General features: G+C 37.5%; 1 protein-coding gene across 1 annotated transcript; it reads left to right on the forward strand.

The window, feature by feature from the left end:
• The first annotated feature begins 5,659 nt into the window (after nucleotides 1–5,659).
• ctsk (cathepsin K) lies at nucleotides 5,660–17,833 on the forward strand. The gene is made up of 8 exons (XM_086312199.1): nucleotides 5,660–5,793; nucleotides 7,366–7,489; nucleotides 9,750–9,872; nucleotides 12,268–12,420; nucleotides 15,065–15,283; nucleotides 16,237–16,402; nucleotides 16,786–16,894; nucleotides 17,085–17,833. The coding sequence occupies exons 2-8, from the start codon at nucleotides 7,367–7,369 to the stop codon at nucleotides 17,182–17,184; spliced, it is 993 nt and encodes a 330-aa protein (XP_086168325.1). The 5' UTR covers nucleotides 5,660–5,793; nucleotide 7,366; the 3' UTR covers nucleotides 17,185–17,833.
• Nucleotides 17,834–19,868: the final 2,035 nt, after the last annotated feature.

Here is a 19,868-nt window from a genome sequence, read left to right on the forward strand (position 1 = left end):
TGCTGATTGCATGTTGATTCTTCTGACAACAGTGCTGAGTTTATCTTGATATAATTACGAAGCTACAAAAACAGGTCCAAAAACCATTTTAGAGTTTCTTAGAACACTGCAGCAAACAAGAGCAACATTTTCTACCAGAATAGATATTAAATAATGATTCTGGCATACGATCTGAGCTGAAATCAAAAAGTTGAAATTTGATCTGATTTATTTCATGGAAGAGAATATTTATTTTATACTCTGAAATGAACTCAGTCAAATGAGCTGACGAGAGGGCGTAACAGAGTTCAGATCAGAAATGATCAGATAAATGTGCTAAACTCAGTCATCAGTGAACCAGCATCACTGCTGGCCGAGTGTGAGCTCTGTTTTATAAACTGTGAGATTTTTTGTTTTTTGATTTATTGGTCATTTTGTTTCTAAATTTGCCAAATATCCATCTTGAATGTTGATACTAACAAAAAGGATTATCCTAGAAGAAATAGTGACAAATAACAATAGTAAAAGCTACTCAACAGTAAAAAATAATTGCTTTCCCATGAAGACAAGTTACTGAAATGTACAAATGAAACTGAAGGTCATCGTGGATATTATATCCTCAGGAGTAATATGGTATTAGCACAAAGCCCCAGTGGCTCCTGGCTGCTTTATTGCACATACTGTATGTGTCGCTCATTGCTGCACACATCCCTCTCAGTGCTGCTTTTGGAAGTACCTTATGAATTTACTTTGTTTGAACACTGAATTGACATTCAATGGAAAATGTCTCTCATGACACGCTCTCAGATACACATCAGCTGTGCCAGTGTGTCAGCTTTGCCTGAATTGGACATAAGCCATGATAAAAGAAATGGAGCTTGAAAAAATATGAAATTTATCATTTTGGTATATATGATTATATGACCACTTTACGATGTTAAATTTACTGTAAATTCTGACAGGAGGCGCAAGAAGCCACCAGGTGGCACTAATTTGTTCCCACTATTACTTTGCTATTATCTTTCAGTGTGTTGCATGAGCTATACAGATTGTACTGAAACATATTGGCTACTTTCATTTGCAACATGTAATATGGGAAATTTGATTTAACGCTCTTGGAAAATTATTCCTATTATTATTATAGACGCCAGTATGTGACTCTTCTGATCAGAAGAATCACACTCACCTCTGTTCTTGGTGACATAAAAAGCCTTATTTACATAATAAAATGGATCAAATTCAGAAACAGAAATGGGGATTATTATAGCAGGAAGCTTTCATACAGTCACAAGTAGTGAAACAGCTTTAATATTTGCTAATTTACTAATTGAGGAATTCTAAAAATGTAAGTATGAAAAGATTTTTTTGTGTGACCAGAAGCAGTAACTTCCTGAAGTCTTGTCTTCACTCTAGGTACTGAAAATCCATCAGAAACAAATTTTCAGAAATACCTTAGACAAATTTGACAATTCTAGAAGAATAGCATCAGTAACACAAAGATGCACCTGGCTTCAGGCCACTACTCTTATTTCTAGACAGAATTATACAGCAAAACTGAATGGCAGCTTTTAGGGCATGACAAACATCTCCTCTTCATTTTTAATGTAAAACACAGACACTCGTGTTTTCATAGAGAAAGCAGGACATGCATGGCTCAGACAACAACAACTCAGTATACACGTAATGGGTTTTTTCCCCCTGCTATAAACAATTTGAGCTTGGAATGAAAAAAGACAACACTGTCTAATCTGTTGGAATCAAAACAAGCCTTTAAAACCTCTTTGGTGTCTGCGGCACTAATCTCTGAACTGGTCAATGAAAAGTGCACACAGTTCAGATGAGAATTTAAAGCCTCTTGGGCTTTCTCACTAGATTGCCAGGGGAAAAGAATCTGAATGAAGCCTGATTTTCTATGGTGCTCAAATGCAATGGATTTCAACAAGTTACAGCATTCGGGGCATATAATCTGTCCTCTGAGAGCCATATACATGCATATAGAAAATGAGATGTCACTCAGCTTACTCTGCAGTACCTAAACGCTGTGATGTAAGGCTATTTCTTGCTATTACAGAGCCAGTTCAGTTTTTGTAATGATAAAACCCAACCCTATCCCGTGATGGGGTGAGTCAGGATCATATGACTTGCAGAGGATTCTGGGAGGTAAGCTGTTTCCAGTTTTGCGGTGGGTTGTGAGTATGTGCTGAGATGGGAAACAGATGTGACCTAATAGGAGGAGAAAAAACGGAAGACAAGAGGAATTTACTGCTGAGCTGGGCCTCAGAGTACTTTTCACTGTTCAAAACAAAGAGTCAGACAAGAACAAAAAATGGCTGCCAAGTGGTCACATGAGAAAAAGTCATAAATGCAGAAAAGCATTCTCAGCATCAGCCCCATGTGGAGATATTAATAGATTGTTTTAGCACTCAAGAAGAAAAAACAGAGCTATACGGACTGCTAGGTAACCATTTTAGTAAGGAATACCTGTATAAATCAATCTGCTCAAATACATACATTTACACACAGGTTATGACCTGCTGCAAGATGGTATGCTCCCTGATGCTAAGATTGGGGTTGAGTGCTGCATGGTGGATCAATCAAAATACCGCCCGTTCATGAATCTCATTATCTAAAGTGCCAAAGAGGAAGGAAGAGTCTTACAAAGGCTTAAGATGCACTCTCCAGCCTGGTGAAATCCAGTGAGCAGATGTTTCATCAGTTAAAATATCGATCAGTTAGATAGTGAGCTGTCAGTGATGAAAGCCATTGCCTTGAGCTGCTTGCCTGCACTGCACTTAACACACTAGAGATCTTAACACAACAGGAATCTTAGCACAGCACCCAAGATTGTTCTTGACCTTGAGGAGAACTGAAGCAGCAAAGGAGAGAGCGACAGCTGCATTTGTGCACTGTATGATACCGTCTCCGATTGCATATTGATTTTTTCATAAAGCCTTTGAAATTGTAAATCGTCGGATTCTGCTGAACAAACTCTGCTCATTTAAATTTTTGCCTTTTGATATTCATGGTTTTCCTCTAACTAAACTGTCCCAGTGGGTAAAATCAGTCATGTAATATCTTTTTTAAACCTTAGGAGTCCCACAAGGCAGGATTCTGGATCATTTTCTTTTTGTCTAATACATGCTGGTGTCATGTATTCAAAACTTGCTTTTGCAATGACCTATTTTCATAAGTGGTTAGAATAATATCACTTGATAATTAATTCAAACAAAACAGAATACAGCTCTGAACCTACTCATGAAAAAAATATGCTAAACATCGCAGAAATTTACAAAAATCTTGGAGAATTCATTTATTTAAACCAAAAGTCATATTTTAAATCTATCAAGAAAGATTAAAATATAAAAGTATATCACCATCAGGCCAAATAATGTAAAAAAAAATGTGCACTGTGGACTTGCAATCCACTATCAGCAGCTTTTAGCTAGATATCTAACAATGACATGTAACTTTAACAAGAGTAATAACAATAGTAATAACAAGGTAATTCATGTCTATTTTTTTAATTGTCCCACCTTGTTTTGCCATTTAGTATATTTTTGTGTATTTGTAGTGGCTTAATTGTGGCTTCATCTACCGCTATCAATAAAATTAGTTCTACAGGCCTAACTCGCCATCAAGTTTGATGTTTTCATCTCAGAGTGGCAATCGGAATTACAGAGAACTTCATTTACTTCCAGTATTCAATGAGTTTAGATTAGATTTTAATACTATTGAGTTTAAAAAGGTGTTTTAGTTAGATATTGATGGAAAAATCATTGTCATTGTCCATCTTATAAATGGATTCATGGCCACTCGTAGTATTTTTTAGCACCTGAAGATATCCCTCAGTAATGCAATGGCAAGATAAATTATGGGGAGCAAAATCCACACTCGTGGTTCTACATACAAATTGTCTCTTTTCAGCAACACATCAAGCTCAAGCTAACATGAGACAACAGGAGTCTGACTTAAACAACTCAAACTGGTATCTTAATTTCCTTTGTTTCCTTGCAGTGCTGCAGGAAAGCATAATACATGCTTGTCTGATTTACTTCAAATTGCTGAAACTTCATGTTGTGCTGGATCAATGTTTTGTATTGAGCAAGGACATGCATAAAATAGCCACTACTGATTAGGGAATTAAGGAGCCAATAAAGATTTAAATTTACATAAATACAAGACAAGGTATAGTCCTGTCATTTATTGTTCATAGCTGTGCACCAAAATATCATGTTAGCATCTTAAAGTTTCATTGCCTGCAAAACCTTGGTATGTTTCAAGTTCAAGGTGGCATAAATATATATTTGTCCAGATCACAAACACATGATAGACTGATATGTAATGATATGCATGAATAATCTTGTAATAGCAGTTGTGATAATGGTAGTGCAAGCACTTGTGTTAGCAAGGCCTCTCCATTGAACAATGTGTTATTGTTCATGGAGACATGATTATACGTCTGATTAACTTGTAGCAACATGGACATGTATCACTGGACATCTCAGCTGCACGGGATGCTCCTATATTTAATTCACTGTCTAGATATGTGCTAGACAACAGTATGAGTATAGGAGTCATAAGACACATTCATGTATATACACACATGACTAACAGCAAGAGGAAGTACCACCAAACAGACAGAAATTGGAGCAAATACAAATATGGCAAAGACCTATTTGGATTCTGCCGTGGGAATGTTTTTTTATCAAACTGCCACTCATGATCAAGTTTCACATGCTGTGTTCTTGTATAATTAATCTAAAATCTAAAATAAGCACGTTTGGTTTTTATTCTTCAAGTAGAGAAATTGTTTTCCAGTTACACACAATGAACATAAAAAATACATATAGTAGCCTTAATAGCCTTTCCACACCAAGTGTCAGAACGTTCTGAGAAAATGTTCTGCTGAGAAAAATTTCAGCATAACAAGAGACAAAAGAAATTGCGCTGGAAGAGTCTCTGGAAATCTTCAGCCGACAGGCCTGAAAAAAAACTTTGCAAATATTTTGACTTATCGTGTTGGTTTGGTTCCAGTGATACTCATAATGACCACACTAAATGCTAAATAAATAATAGCAGTACTAAATTTGCAGTGCAGGAGATGACATGTTTTCTTGTAACAGCCGCTGCTGGTGCCCACCGTCAAATTATTTTTAGTGCAAACTGAGTAACCCAGTTTATTGGCTGACAACTATTACATTGTACACACTTGTACCATACTGTTTTTTTCCATGTGCCTTTTTTGCTGCATCCTTCCTTCCTTCCTTCCTTCCTTTTGGAATAAAAATATCTTTGCTCAATAATTAATCACTCAGAGACCCATCCATTCATCTATGTTAACCTAGCATTATTCTTCTTCTTCATGATTTAGAGTAAACTTGAAAGCAGACTAAAAGGTCACTTTGATTCTTGAACAAAATACAAAGCATGATCATGTATATAAATCAATGTTCTGCTATAAAAGATAATCAGTGTTAGACTTGTAAAGAAAGGCCAAGTTCCAGGTCTTTTTTTTTTCAAAGCACCTTTGTTGTTCTTCAAGCACTAACCCAGACTGCAGCAGTGCCACATCCTCTGTGGAGTTTTCAGACATGTCTCTGTAACCTGACACCTGACATCATCCGGTTTATTCAGTGAAACCAGATGTAATTTCCCTCCATGTTAGAAGAAAACTCCTCCCCAGGCCTGGAGCTCCCATTGTACTTCCTCAAAATTCAGCCGATATAAACTCGCCCACTGACCTACTTCAGCAGCAGAGGAAGACCAAGTCAAACTCGGAAGAATTCCCTGAGCTTTTTGACTTTTGGACTTCAGGTAAGTTTGTTTACTGCTGATCTCCTAACACTCCTAACACACAAAATCTTTTTTGCTCTTTTGTGCGTGTTGTAACTTTATTGTTTTAAACTTTAAATCAGTTTGAAAGAACTGCTGCTTTCTGATATTTTAGTATTTAAGTAAAAACAACTCAGCTGAACTGAACTTAGACATGGCTCTTACTTAATTACATGAACTGATTTTCAAGACCTTGAAAGAGATTTTTCCATAAATGTTGGTTCAAATATATGCATAGCTTTTCTGCAGCTAAGAAAGTAATCAGCCTTAAAAAAGATTACAGAACAATTTTGACCCAACTGCACATTAATAGAGTCATTCTTGGAAGAGGGGGGCAGGGAGACGTAACATTTACTGGCAGCCAGTTTGAGTTCTGGAAAGTTTGACATACCAATGCAAAAAAAAAAAAAAAAAAACTCACACATCTGGGAATGTGAAAAAAGTCATGAATGCTAATGTTTTATGCAAAATATAAATTTATATTCAAAACATAAGCTACCACAGGGAGAAGTCTTGTGACTCATACTCAGCATTGTGCACATATGCTGAATTACTGGCATGTATCATGGGATTGCTCTATTTAAAACATAGATTTTCACCCAAAGGTGAAGCCATGCTGTGTATAATCCATGAGTGTAGGAAGCAGGAATCAAAAAGAAAAAGAAAAGAAAAGAAAACAAAAGGAAATATTGTTTTCTGCTCTTAGTTAAGAGAAACTCCAAGGTCAGCGACCTTTACTGGAAACAAAGCCCACAAATGCAGATTAGAAGCACAATGTATTAAAATACAAGATGGACTCAGAAAGCCCAAGAAACAAAGGCAGAGAAAAAATTTCACACTGCCTGGACTTAAAAAACCCACAGTTAAAATGTTTGAATCACTGATGAGAGCGAAAACATTTTCTCAGTGGAGTTCAGTTGTGTTTGAGACTTCATCCTGTAGCTGTCATTCACGTTTGCTGTCAAACTATATCCAGCATTGTCCGGTCTGACCCTGAAAACGAAAGTGAAATTCGTTGAAAATCATATAAGAATTATCCTGAGAGTTTCCTGTCTCAAACCAAAACATGGAATAGAGGTTTGTTTCCCAAGAAGTGCAACTTAGCATTTTGTTTTTGTCACTGTGGCATGATTGAGATAATGAAACCAACCACATGAGAGTAAACCCCTGCAGAAACACAATGCTCTCACTGGATTATAGGAAAGCATATATAGATATCGATAGATATATATATTAGCTTTTATCCTTATGACAGTCGAGTGCAGACAGGAAGGTTATAAATGAAGAAGTGACCTGATTCAAACCTAAGCTTCTCCAGCAAGTTCATATGGTAAACTGTTTCTGTTTCTGAATGGGAATTTTGACAGTAACTCCTCTCTTGGACACCCATAAGATAACACTGAGATATTTTATATGCGTACACATACCCTAATTATAATGTTGTGACACTTTTGAAATATGAAAACTCTATTGTAAAAAATAAAACTTTGTTAATAAAAAAAACTTTTGGGTTTGGTATAAATAAAAACATGAAGGTGTTTTTTGTTCTTTTAGGATGTTGCCACTTGTGTGTGTGCTGTTGCTGGCTACCTCTGCGCTGGGCCGTTTTGATGAATACTCTTTGGATGCCCAGTGGGAAGAGTGGAAGAGCACACATAGGAAAGAATACAATGGCTTGGTGAGTGTGTGTTACTATTGTTTTAGAGTTAAAATAATGATAAAATTAAGAGATATAAATAGCACAAAGAAAACTTAAATATAAGGTAGGAAATATAAAGATTTTGTTTTTAAAAAGCAGATGCTTCTTTTTAAATCTGATTTTCCTGAAAGAGGACTTCTACAAATAAAACACTAAACCTGAAAACAAAACTGAGAGCAGTATTGGTGAAGCCTTTGGTGAATACATTAATTCTAAAATGATATAATGAAATAAAAAAATATGCACATTATGTGCTTTCCCATCAAATGTGCATATCACAGTTTCAAAACATCATTGGTTTTCCTTATCTGATGCAACTTGCTCCTTGAAAAGGAATAGACATGACTGCACAATGCTATGTTTGACTTAAAAAAAACCTCATCCAGTCTCAGCAACATGTAGTTATTTATAATTTACATGGTTTAATACATTTGCATACACATGTGGCAAAGACTCATATTTTATTTATACACAGCATGTTCCACATCTTAGCCCAAGACAGGCTTCTGTAAGTCTGCAGGCTAAGCTGCCCTTTTTAAGGAAGCTCCACCAGTTTCAGTTATTTTGGCAGAAACGCTAACAGCAGATCAGGTAAAGCCAGAGAGTCACAGAAGGAAGCATCAGCAACATTAACAGGGAACAAATATGCTTCCCCAGTCACATTTTGTTTTATATGATCGAATCAGTTATGTTTAAACTGTTGATAATTTTACCTCCTTACTTGATGGCAGCACTGGTTGATCTTCTTCTTTGTTTTGGCTGAAAATTAAACAGACAGAAGCTTACCTGAAGCAGGACATGCAATTTTCTGTCAGTCCAACTTTCTCATCCATAACCAGTAGATGTTTGGATCCTCCTTTAAACTTTAAATTTTTGTTTTTTTGTTTAGTATAATTCAACACTTTTCAGTTTAAAAGACTAATTCAACAACTATGGGTATTTAAATCATTATTTAATGATATTATGAAACAAGAGGAGAAAAAAATCCTAGCATATTTTGTAATTTAGTTTTATCATTAGCTTTTTATGTGTCATATCACCAGAGCCAGAAATTTCTAACAGAGGAAAGTCCTCCACTCCTCTTTCTCGGTTTCTCTGCGGCAAAAAAATCCCTATACTCTGTTTCTCTTCCTGGCTGTGAAGAAGGGGTTGTTTGCAGTTTGCTCTTAAACCATAGCGGACTGTGATTTACTCCATGAATGCTCACTGAGCATCTGTTATCCCTCTGCTCTTCACCTCAAGCTAGAGGTCAGCACTCCACAGCTGGGGCATGTGTGTGTGTGTTTATGTCTAGTTTTCATGAGTGTGTATAGTTACATGTGCTTTGATTCATGAACTGAATGTGCGTATATAGTTTTTATAACATGTGTTTCTGTAGTGTGAAGAAAAGACATCTCTCTCTCCCCCTCATGGTGATTTTAATCAGTATTTATGCACAGGAGAGCTTTTCAACCTTCTTTGAATTGGCATCACTGATCTAATATAATCAAAGTCCCCTTACCATATTTACATTTTCCATTACTGGAATGAATATCAAGATGGAAATAATGCTTATAGTTATGCTAATCATTGGTGAGATTACCTAGACTACTAAGTAGAGCATATTTGATTTTCTCAATACCAAACACTTGGCTCTATCTCACTTCCATATTATAATATTACTCTTTCGTGGATGACACATAGTGGTGGAATTTGAATAAAGGCAAACTAATGTTTTAACCCACATATGTATAATCTGTAGGGAAGATTGTTGTGTGAATGTGCACTGGTTTAATTGACCTAATTAATGAAATGGGGCTGTAACACAGACAAGCTTTTTTTTTAATCTGCTAATTATAATGCAAATTTGTCCTGTTTGCCTAGATTAGTTTCTTTCAGCTGTCAGGTGTTCGTGCATGAGTGTAGAAACAAGGAAAGCAAACTTTAAGACTGGAAAAAGTGTTTCTTTTATTTTTTATAAAGATTTTTTTATAAGAAAACCATTCACACCAGTTCAAAAGTGAGGCTGCATCATCATCCTAGAAAGTAAAAGTCCTCTTGTTGTTCATATTAGGAGGGTCACCGTTGTTTCTAATAATAATGGAAGCAACGAAATGATAATGACTTCTTTATAACATCTGCTACAATATTTATTTGTGATACTTTTAAAGCTTCTAAAAATGTGGATTGTTTTGTAAGTGTAAGCCAGGGAGCTCTTTTTTAACTTAAGTACAGTGACGTGTACTTTTGTTCCCCTCAGGGTGAGGAGGGGATCCGCAGGGCCATTTGGGAGAAGAATATGCGCATGATTGAGGCTCACAACGAGGAGGCCGCGCTGGGCATTCACTCCTTTGAGATGGGGATGAACCATCTGGGAGACATGGTGAGTTCAATCTTGTCAAATACCAGATAAAACTTTTTATTCCATGAAGTGCATCATAATTACCGTATTTCCCGGACTACAGAGCGCACCTGAATATTAGCCGCACAAGCTAAAAGCAGGGGAAAATCCTGTTTTGTACATACATTAGCCGCACCTGACTAAAAGCCGCAGGTGTTTCAATGTTGACTTATCATATGTAAGAGAATATGCACAAATCGAATTGTCAGGAAAGAGATGGCTGTTTGGAGACACACCACTTTTATTAATATTTTGAAAAACAAGTTATGGGTACATATTTGCATAACCTTTTAGGGTATGTGTACAAGTAGTGGTAATTACAAGTACAAAACATGTACTGTGCTTCATAAATGAGTAACAAATGTAGTACATAACAATAACCTACAGCACACCAGAAAAATAGATTCAGACTACCTTTTAGGCTCAGGTGCAGTGACACGGCTTTAACAAGAAGAAAAGTCAGTCATTCACCACCATCTTTCTCTTCTTCCTGCGCACTAAAACCACCAAAGTCCTCTCCTCCAGTGTCGGAAACGAACAGGCTCAGGGTGGCTTCATCATCCACTCTCAGCTCCTTTCTTTCGTTGTCACTTTCAAAACCAAAGAAATCCTCATTGTCAGTGTCAGAGTCGAACACCTTCTGAAGAGCCGTGGCGGTGTCCTCCTCTCCATCAGGCAGCAGTCCAGCCCTTCGAAATCCGTTGGTGATCGTGGATGTTTTCACACTTTCCCACGCTGTCAGAATCCAGTGGTGGAGTTGGGCATAACTTGCTTTTTGCAAGTTTATCGCCGCTCATCATCCACGCCTCCCGCTGAACGCGTAGTGCTACTTTGAAGTTTGTTTTTCGCGCTACTTCGTACGGCACTACGTTGCCTGGCGGATGGACATGTGACTAACATACCACTCTTGAACTCCGATCCTTCCGCCAGGCAACGTAGTGCCGTACAACAGCGGAACAAACAAAACAAATCCGCTCATGGACAATCCATAGAAAAGCCGCACCTGACTAAAAGCCGCAGGGTTCAAAGCTTGTGCAAAAAGTAGCGGCTTATAGCCCGACAATTACGGTAAGGACACTGGTTTAGACTTTGTCTAAAACCTGACAAAAAGAAGAGTCAGTGGACATACCATAGCTCACACTGCTCGTCCCAGAAGCCTGTTTCTGAAAAACCAGACGCTCTTATTGGTTGTGGATCGTCATGCAGTCTGGCACATCTCTGTCCTAATCACGACTCCATGTTCACTTTTTTTACATCTTGTTTTTGACATGTATGTGATCCCAGCACATTACATCTCTATAAGACCATCTGTCCCTATTTTTTATACATGTCACTTGCAGTGTGTAACACACCAACATAGATTTGAATATACTAAAGTACAAAATATTTTGTTTCTTCTGGTACATCTTTCATGTATGACGCTAGACACAATCAAATCCACCTTTTTGAGAAACTGGAACAGCAAATATTTTGCTTGTTTGAGTACGATCTGGGTAATTTTGACAGTAAAAAAATAGCTCCTGCATGTCACATTCATGTTTTCTTCAGCAGTTTTGGCTTTTTGCAGCTGCAGTCGGTTTGTCATCTCTGCTTTTTTTATTCACTAATGCATGCTGCAGCCCCTTGATGTGAAACTGGGTTTGGTGTCCTTAAATCAGCCGGTGTCAGTGACATGCCAGCATGGGTTGTGACTGATGGTGGCTTTTTTTCATCAACACGGAGAGGTTTTAAAAGGCTGCTCCAGAAATGAAGCACAACATGGCAGGGCTCAAGCTCATTTATTAGTGATAGAACAAGTATGCGCATCTGAATTCTTGACAAATGGCCAATTTCATGTTTATGAAATAACAGGTGGTGGGAAATGAAGGATGCTTTTCCATTTTGATTGAAAGCACTTAAATTAAATAAATGAAATTAACAGATGGCCTGTATTTCTTCCATTAATGATCTTTCTACTTTTAGACTCAGCTGTAATAAAAGCCCCAGGGAATCCAGACAATAACAAAGTGGGGATTTTTTTTATTTTATTTAGCAAAAAGTTCCATTGTGGCAGCCAGTAAAAAGTACAAATGTATCACAAATTTGAATTCCCTTTGACCTCTTTATATCCCTCTCTCCTTTACTCCTTTGCCTGCAGTTTCTTGAAGTCTGCAGTTTGTCATATGCACATTTGAAAATCTTTTTGTATTCCAGCTCCCCCCGGCACTCTGGTTCTTTTTCAAGAACACTTTCTCTCATTCAATTATTCAAAAATCCCATTGCCTGGATGTTATGACCTATGACCCCGACTACAACTTTGTTCAAATGTTCATTCAGTAACATCCCTACGATGTGAAACACAATTTAAAATACCTTAACTGTGTTTCTGTTCATGCAGACCTCAGAGGAGGTGGTTGAGAAGATGACTGGCCTGCAAATCCCAGTGAACCAGGAGCGCAGTTTCACACTGGCTATGGATGACATGCCCTCCAAAATTCCCAAATCTGTTGACTACCGCAAGAAGGGCATGGTGACTTCAGTTAAGAACCAGGTGAGAACTGAATAATATTTGACTAGTTTCTGTCAGTGTGGATTAATATCATCAGCTGAAATGTTGTTGTTTGGTATCATTAGCTGCATGTGTTGGTTTTCAGAAAGCAGCTCTTTAACTGTCAAAGTGCGGCTTTAACTTCTTTTTTTTTCACAACCACAATTCACTGACCAAGTGAGCATAAAAAAACATGTGTGGCTGCTGCTTTTAATAAAGAAAGAAATAGGCACTTAACAAAAAAAAAGCATGAATCAGAAATGTGTGAATAAATAGATTCAGTGCAAGTGTTTTAGAGATAGCATTCAAATGAAATGTGTCAGTCAACACACAATTGATAGCAGCACAAGGGCACAGCTTGTGTAATGGAAACATTTAACGTGATCAAGTACAGTGTAGCATATCGCAACACGGGGCAGACCAAACAGGACAGAGGACAGAGACAATCTGCTCTGTCACAGTTCTTGGAAATCAAATCTGAAACAGCAGGTTTCTTACTGGAGGAAGTTTTTGTAGATTTTAGCAGAGTAATCTACAGTTAGGATTCCTGTGGGCTCTGGCATATGATTGTTTGTCTAAAAGTTTGTGGAGAACTAAGAAAAAGTTCCTAGGGCTATTTTCAGGAAAAGTTTTAAGAGTGAAACTCAAAACCTCTGTGATTTCTGTGGGGAACTGTTACTGTTGAAGGCAGAGGCAAGAATAATGACATCAACTGGGATTTCAGTTACACATTTTATGTTGTGTTCAGTGGCAATATCTGACATTGTTTTACACAAAGTCAAAGTACATGTTTATGAAACCATCTGAAATCAGAAATGAATAGTTTTAAAAAGTTTTATGTAAGTGTAGGTGAACACCTTTATATTCATCTCTAGTATAAATGAAAACATTCAGCAGCCTGTTGCCTTGAAAAAATTGAATGTAATTCACAATTTGTGAAGATTTTTTTTTTTTTACTGTAACCTCGAAAAAAGAAAAAGGATTCAGAAAAATACTTTGCAGCGTTTATTTAAACATTTAAAGACGTAACCAGTCCCACTTAATGCTCAGATCAACACTAAAAGTAACAGGCTGTTCTCATGGTTAATTGACTTGGTAACAAAGGCCTTCATTATTAGATGTAATTGGTCGTTAAGAGCAAATTAAACAACCATTTATGTAAACAACATTCATCTGGTGGAATTGGTGAATATACTTGTAGGAAATGTTTTACAATGTTCAACAGTTTCTTTATTGTGATATCAAATTATGATAGAAATCATTGTTATATGAGTGTCAAAAATAGGTAACTGTGATAGATAATATAAATTAGTAAAACATAAATTTGAGGGCTTGTGTGTTACGTTGTCTCCCCCTGGCGGATGTATTTGAACACACAGCCATAAACAGGATTTCTTTTTTTTTTTTTTAGCTCTTGCTTTGGTGCTTGTGGTTCATGAATTATGCAGCAGACTGGTTGCAGTCTCTGCATACTAACAGCTCTGCTGCTTCATCCTGAGCTCCTTTTATGATGACTGAATTCTGTTTCTGATGTTTTCTTCATTTCAGGCAAATTTCTGTTATCGCAGAGCTCAAAGCCACAAACAACATTCAGCGATCTGATTTCAGATTTACAACGTTTTTAATTGGGGCATCTCTAAGCAGCAGAGTGAGGTGGAGCATTAGAGGTGTGAAGACTCAGATATTTCAAAATGAAGGCCAAAAAAAGAAAATAATAAGCTATTATTTGTTCGTCTGAATAGGGAATAAGATTGAAATGGGTCCTTCTACTTCTAGACGCACTTTAAAGCCAAATGTATATGGACATGTAAGCGTTTCAGAGCTGTAAGCATTAACCTAGTGTTATTACATCATGCACTCCTCCAGGGAGGTTGTTCATAACATGCAGGGAAAGGGATCTGTTCCTTTTCAGGCACAGAAGCATTAGTTACACCCAACACATGTTAACAAGAATAACCTTTTCATTTAAATTCAACATAAACGTTCATCTATATTACAGCAAGTCCCTGTTTCCTGGGTGAAAGCCAAACACGATGGCGGTGTCAGTGATTCATTAGCGCTGGATGTGTCAGTCCAGACCTGTAAAAAAGACCATTTCTCACCGTGTGTCATTAACACTGTTTCAACATTACTGAACACCACAAACTGCCCAGCAGCTGATTCTATTTACAACCCAAATTCACAGCAGTTACAGAATTTCGATCAGCAAACAGAAATGGCTTTCTTTCATTGTCAATGTGGTCACAGTCTGCCTCCCGGTGGACAGACAGGAGAAGACACAGCATTTGCTGTGATGTTGATTTAATCTGTTTAAATGATTCTCTTTAATATGATAAATATGGTTTAAATATGCTGTTATTCCTTGATGACTGATTATTTTATAGGAAAAAAACAGGCTCTCTGCAAATGGTTTGCTTAACAAATAATGCCTATCAGAACAGCTGGGTTTATATTTCCTTACAATGTGCACATTTATTCCTGTTTCCTACCAACTCTGGTCTGGTCTGGGTTTCTTACATTTCTGCTGATTATAGCTTCCATGTCGGCTTAGTTTCCTCTTACTGTTGTCAGCAACAGTCCAGTCACAGTGGTATGTACATATCAAACTAAACCTCTTACTCACCAGTCTTTCTTTGACCCCTGACAGGGCTCCTGTGGCTCCTGCTGGGCCTTTAGCTCTGCCGGGGCCCTTGAGGGGCAGTTGGCCAAGCAGACCGGGCAGCTCGTTGACCTCAGTCCTCAGAACCTGGTGGACTGTGTTACAGAGAACGACGGCTGTGGAGGAGGCTACATGACCAATGCCTTCCAGTATGTGAATGAAAATGGAGGTATTGACTCTGAAGCGGCCTACCCATATGTTGGACAGGTGAGCAACCCACTCTGCCAAACACACAACTAAACTTGAAGTAGCTTATTAATCTGAGCCTTTCACTTGAGTTCGTTTCATGTAGTGAGTGCCACATCCTCTATAAACTAAGCACTTATATTTTAATATCACTGGGTGCTTGAACACATAAAAGCAAGATGGTCCAAAGCAGTCAAGCGGGGGTTTTTAAAGTAATAAACAAGTATAATTTAGTTGGTGTTTGTTGTTTTTTAAATGAGTGATTGCCCCACCTCTTCCAGTACTTAAGATAAGCTCGAAGTTGTTCTGGTAAGGCACTCTTACAAAGAAGCTTTGCACAAAAAGTCTTTTAACCTAGTTGTTATAAATAATACCCAGTAATCAGCTGTTAGCTGCAGATGCATAGATGGTGAAGAGGTTCTCACTTGGCTGTGAGGGTGTCACGTTTGTCCCCTTCACACGCTTCACCAACAACATGCAACGAGGAAGAAAATATTTCATTTTGACAGTAAAGTAGCTGCAAACATCTTACCAGAGGGAGGTGATTCAGCAGAAATGATGAAGTGGAAACTCTCCCACAGAGTGAGCATAGTTTCCTCTTTAGTCATTTGGTAATATGAGAAGGAAGTACATCTGCTCGGTAATGATAAAAATCTGCCGTCTCTCTATTGTTTGGCTAGTTGGAATTGCACCAAACACATCATGTGATATAACATGTGACAGAAGAGTCACAAGGTACTAAAACCTTGCATAGCAAGTATTTTGACTATTGATTTTATACAGCAATTATTAACTTTCTTTTATTGTCGGTTAATCAGTAATAACCATTGGATTAAAATTCGATATTCTACCTAAATATGATTATACTGTGAGGTAAGGACATGAAAAGTAGCATCTTAAATATCAAGAATTGACACTTTTAAAATCGGCAACAAACGCTTTTAGCATTTTCTCCTCCTTTGTCTTGCCTGCAGGATCAGACCTGCCGCTACAATGCATCAGGCATGGCAGCCCAGTGCAAAGGCTACAAGGAGATCCCAGTGGGTAATGAGCGCGCACTGGCTGTTGCACTCTACAAAGTTGGTCCAGTGTCTGTGGGCATCGATGCACAACAGAGCAGCTTCCAGTTCTACAAGCATGGTATATGAACATATGAACTTCTCATATGTCTGGTCAAATGAAATTGTTACCTGCACCTACTTCATATAAGGGAAGGAAAGTGTGTGGAATAAAATCCTAGAATTTAAGGGCCTGTTTAGTCAGGGTTTCTTCATTAAATATGAATTAAATAAACTAAACATGGAGTTCACACCTTCATTTTGAGCAATAAACTTTAAATTAGGCAGCAGTAAAATTTAGTTATAATGGTCTGTATAAGCTAGTAAAACAATTAAACATAATAACACATCAACAACTTTCTGGTTATATTCAACATTAAAAAGTGTGCGAGGTACATCGTTTATGCACTGTTCACTAATGCAGCTCACTCTTTTTTTCTCTCTCTCTCTCTGTTGTGAACCCAGGTGTTTACTACGATCCCAACTGTAACAAAGATGACGTCAATCATGCCGTACTGGCAGTAGGCTATGGAGTGAACACCAAGGGGAAGAAGTACTGGATTGTAAAGAACAGGTGGGACATGTCACTTGTCTGAATGGCATCAGGTGGCTCAAATGTCCACTAAAATTAAGTGTTGGTTGTTTGTTGATTTGTTTTCATGTCATCTGTCAAAATGATAAGCTGAAATGCTGTTTGACTCCTGGCGATATTTCATTGTCTCCATCGTTCCATCTTAACTCCGTCTTTTGGCTTTTCTTCACAGCTGGGGTGAGGAATGGGGCAACAAGGGATACATCCTGATGGCACGTAACCGTGGCAACCTCTGCGGCATCACCAACCTCGCTAGCTACCCCATCTTGTGAAGAGATTAGGGAAAATGAACGGGCTTTGCTTAGACTACTATAAGACGAATATACACTTGGAAATGTTCAGAGTAAATGTTCATTTCAACACATCCGCAACCACTACAGTACAATATGTTTGTTTACAGTCTTTTCTAACAGGAAATGGAATTTGGAGATAACGAACAGGTTCACTGAAAACAGGCATTAAATGTTTCTGAGTCTTGGATTCCAAAAAACACTTTTAAACCATGAGTTATCTCATGCCTGCAGACCTCTGCTGTGCTCTGGTTAATAAAGAAACACATACAGTTTATTGTAACTTCAGAGCATGTTGTTGAATAAACCTAAGCCAGAACACAGGCTTGTTTTATGCTGAAGTCGCAAGTTAAATCTACATATCTACATGGCACAACATACTTTTTCTTTTTACAGTATTTGACTGGTAGTCAGTGATAGTTTCAGTCCCTACTTTTACTTGCTTTCTGTGTGAAAAAAGACAGGAAACATTGCTGTGCAATGGGAGCTACTCCTTTCCTGCTGGTAGTGTGAGTTCCTATAACTATTTTCTCTTGTGATCACAAGGACTTGTCGTTCTGTTCTGCACTTTTCCAATGATTACATTGTAAACAGATGTTTTCTATGAAATTGAATAAAGGGTTCATTTTGACTTTGAATGCCTCATTTGGAATTTTTTTATGTTTTTGTAAAAAACATTTTATGGAATTTTTACAAAAACACAAACAAATATGGGAATAAGTTATGTAAGGATCAGGATATGCACTCAAAAATACTTTCCAATGGTTCTACTCCATGTGGGCACTTAAGTAAGTCAGATGAAAGGATTTAACTGTACAATAATTCAATGATACACCACAACATCATAAACTATAATCATATGATATGCGCAAACCCTGTGTGTTACATTTACAGATTTTCTAAACAGCCTCACATTCCATAAAACTGTAAATGAGCTGCTGTCAGATCATGTTGGATAATACTGGCAGCTTACACTGAAATCATGTCCTTTGCTTCTATCACCCCAACCGGTTGAAGCAGATGGGCGCCCCTCCCTGAGCCTGGTTCTGCTGGAGGTTTCTTCCTGTTAAAAGGGAGTTTTTTCCTTCCCACTGTCGCAAACATACTTGCTCATAGGGGGTCATGTGATTGTTGGTTTTTTCTCTGTATGTATTATTGTAGGGTCTACCTTACAATATAAAGCACCTTAAGGCGACTGTTGTTGTGATTTGGCGCTAATATTCTAATAAGAAGATCATTTGTAACCTTCAGTAAAGCTGTTTCTGTGCTGTGATGATCTCTGAAACCTGACTGAAACTCTTCAAATAAGCCATTCCTCTGCAGATGATCTGTTAGCTGTTTGACAACTACTCTTTCAAGAATTTTTGATATGAAAGGAAAGTTGGAGATTGGCCTATAATTAGCTAAGACAGCAGCTGGGTCTAGGGATGGCTTTTTAAGTAAAGGTTTAACTACAGCCAGCTTGAAGGCTTGTGGTACATAGCCGATTATTAGAGATAGGTTGATCATATTTAAGATTGAAGCATTAATTAATGGCAGGAATGGGGTCTAAAAGACACGTTGATGGTTTGGAGGAAGTAATTATTGAAGTTAACTCAGAAAGATCGATTGGAGAAAGAGTTGTAATTACAACACCACTAGGCTGAAGCGTTGATAGAAGGCAGATTGAATCCATTATTTCATGTTGTTTAGATCAAATTCTGACCCAACCATCTGAATGCGGCAGCAGAAACTGCACTGTAAAAAAAATTGTAATATAAAAGTATTTCACTGTGTATTTTACAGTTTTGTACTGTTTTCCAAGAATATCATTAAATTTACATAAATAGACTGCGATTTTACATGTCAAATGTAAAATAACATGACATCACTGTAAATGTAATAAAACATAATTTTCTTGTTTTTCAAATATATTTGTCTGTACATATGCATATTTAGATTGTTAAAATACATTCACAAATGTATCATAATTTCACAAATATTTGTCCGTTATTTGAAAGATTGAACTCTTAAATTCAAATGTAATGCTATGGAAAAATATATAAAATGATTCTTATAAACTTTTTTTGCATCAAATAATGTTATTTAGGGCGATCGTGGCTCAAGAGTTGGCAGTTTGTCTTGTAATCAGAAGGTTGCCGGTTCGAGTCCCAGCTCGGACAGTCTCGGTTGTTGTGTCCTTGAGCAAGACACTTCACCTGCACCTACTGGTGATGGCCAGAGGGGCCGATGGTGCGATATGGCAGCCTCCCTTCTGTCAGTATGTCCCAGGGCAGCTGTGGCTACAACTGTATCTTGCCTCCACCAGTGTGTGAGAGTGAATGGATAGTGAAATTGTAAAGCGCTTTGAGGGTCTCGAAAAGCGCTATATAAATGCAATCCATTATTATTATTATTTAAACCAACTGTTAACAGTATATTTCTGTACATTTAAGTATTATTCATATTGCCGCATCCATTGACCTTGTTTATAGGTAATTTCATTGTTTGATCACGTTAAAATGTTCCTAATTTATGTTTAAAAGCACTTGAAAAAGGCAAAATCCCATATAAAATTAGGGCAACAAACTGCATTGTCATTAATGAAAATAACCGTATTTTTATGAGAAAGTTATTTTCTGTTATTGTATGGTATTATTTTGGCACCCCAGCTGCTGGAATATCAC

The sequence above is a fragment of the Aulonocara sp. 'chitande type north' Nkhata Bay genome, linkage group LG11 (assembly GCF_057382095.1).
Source record: "Aulonocara sp. 'chitande type north' Nkhata Bay isolate Kocher_YH1m ecotype deep benthic linkage group LG11, A_spYH_male_GT1.1, whole genome shotgun sequence".
NCBI lineage: Eukaryota > Metazoa > Chordata > Actinopteri > Cichliformes > Cichlidae > Aulonocara > Aulonocara sp. 'chitande type north' Nkhata Bay.

What these genes read in the sequence shown, in the direction of transcription:
- ctsk (XM_086312199.1), top strand. Translation starts at nt 7,367, where the DNA reads ATGTTGCCACTTGTGTGTGTGCTGTTGCTGGCTACCTCTGCGCTGGGC. An exon ending in TGAACCATCTGGGAGACATG is followed by an intron (nt 9,873 to 12,267) that starts GTGAGTTCAATC and finishes CTGTTCATGCAG; the next exon opens with ACCTCAGAGGAGGTGGTTGA. An exon ending in CCTACCCATATGTTGGACAG is followed by an intron (nt 15,284 to 16,236) that starts GTGAGCAACCCA and finishes TCTTGCCTGCAG; the next exon opens with GATCAGACCTGCCGCTACAA.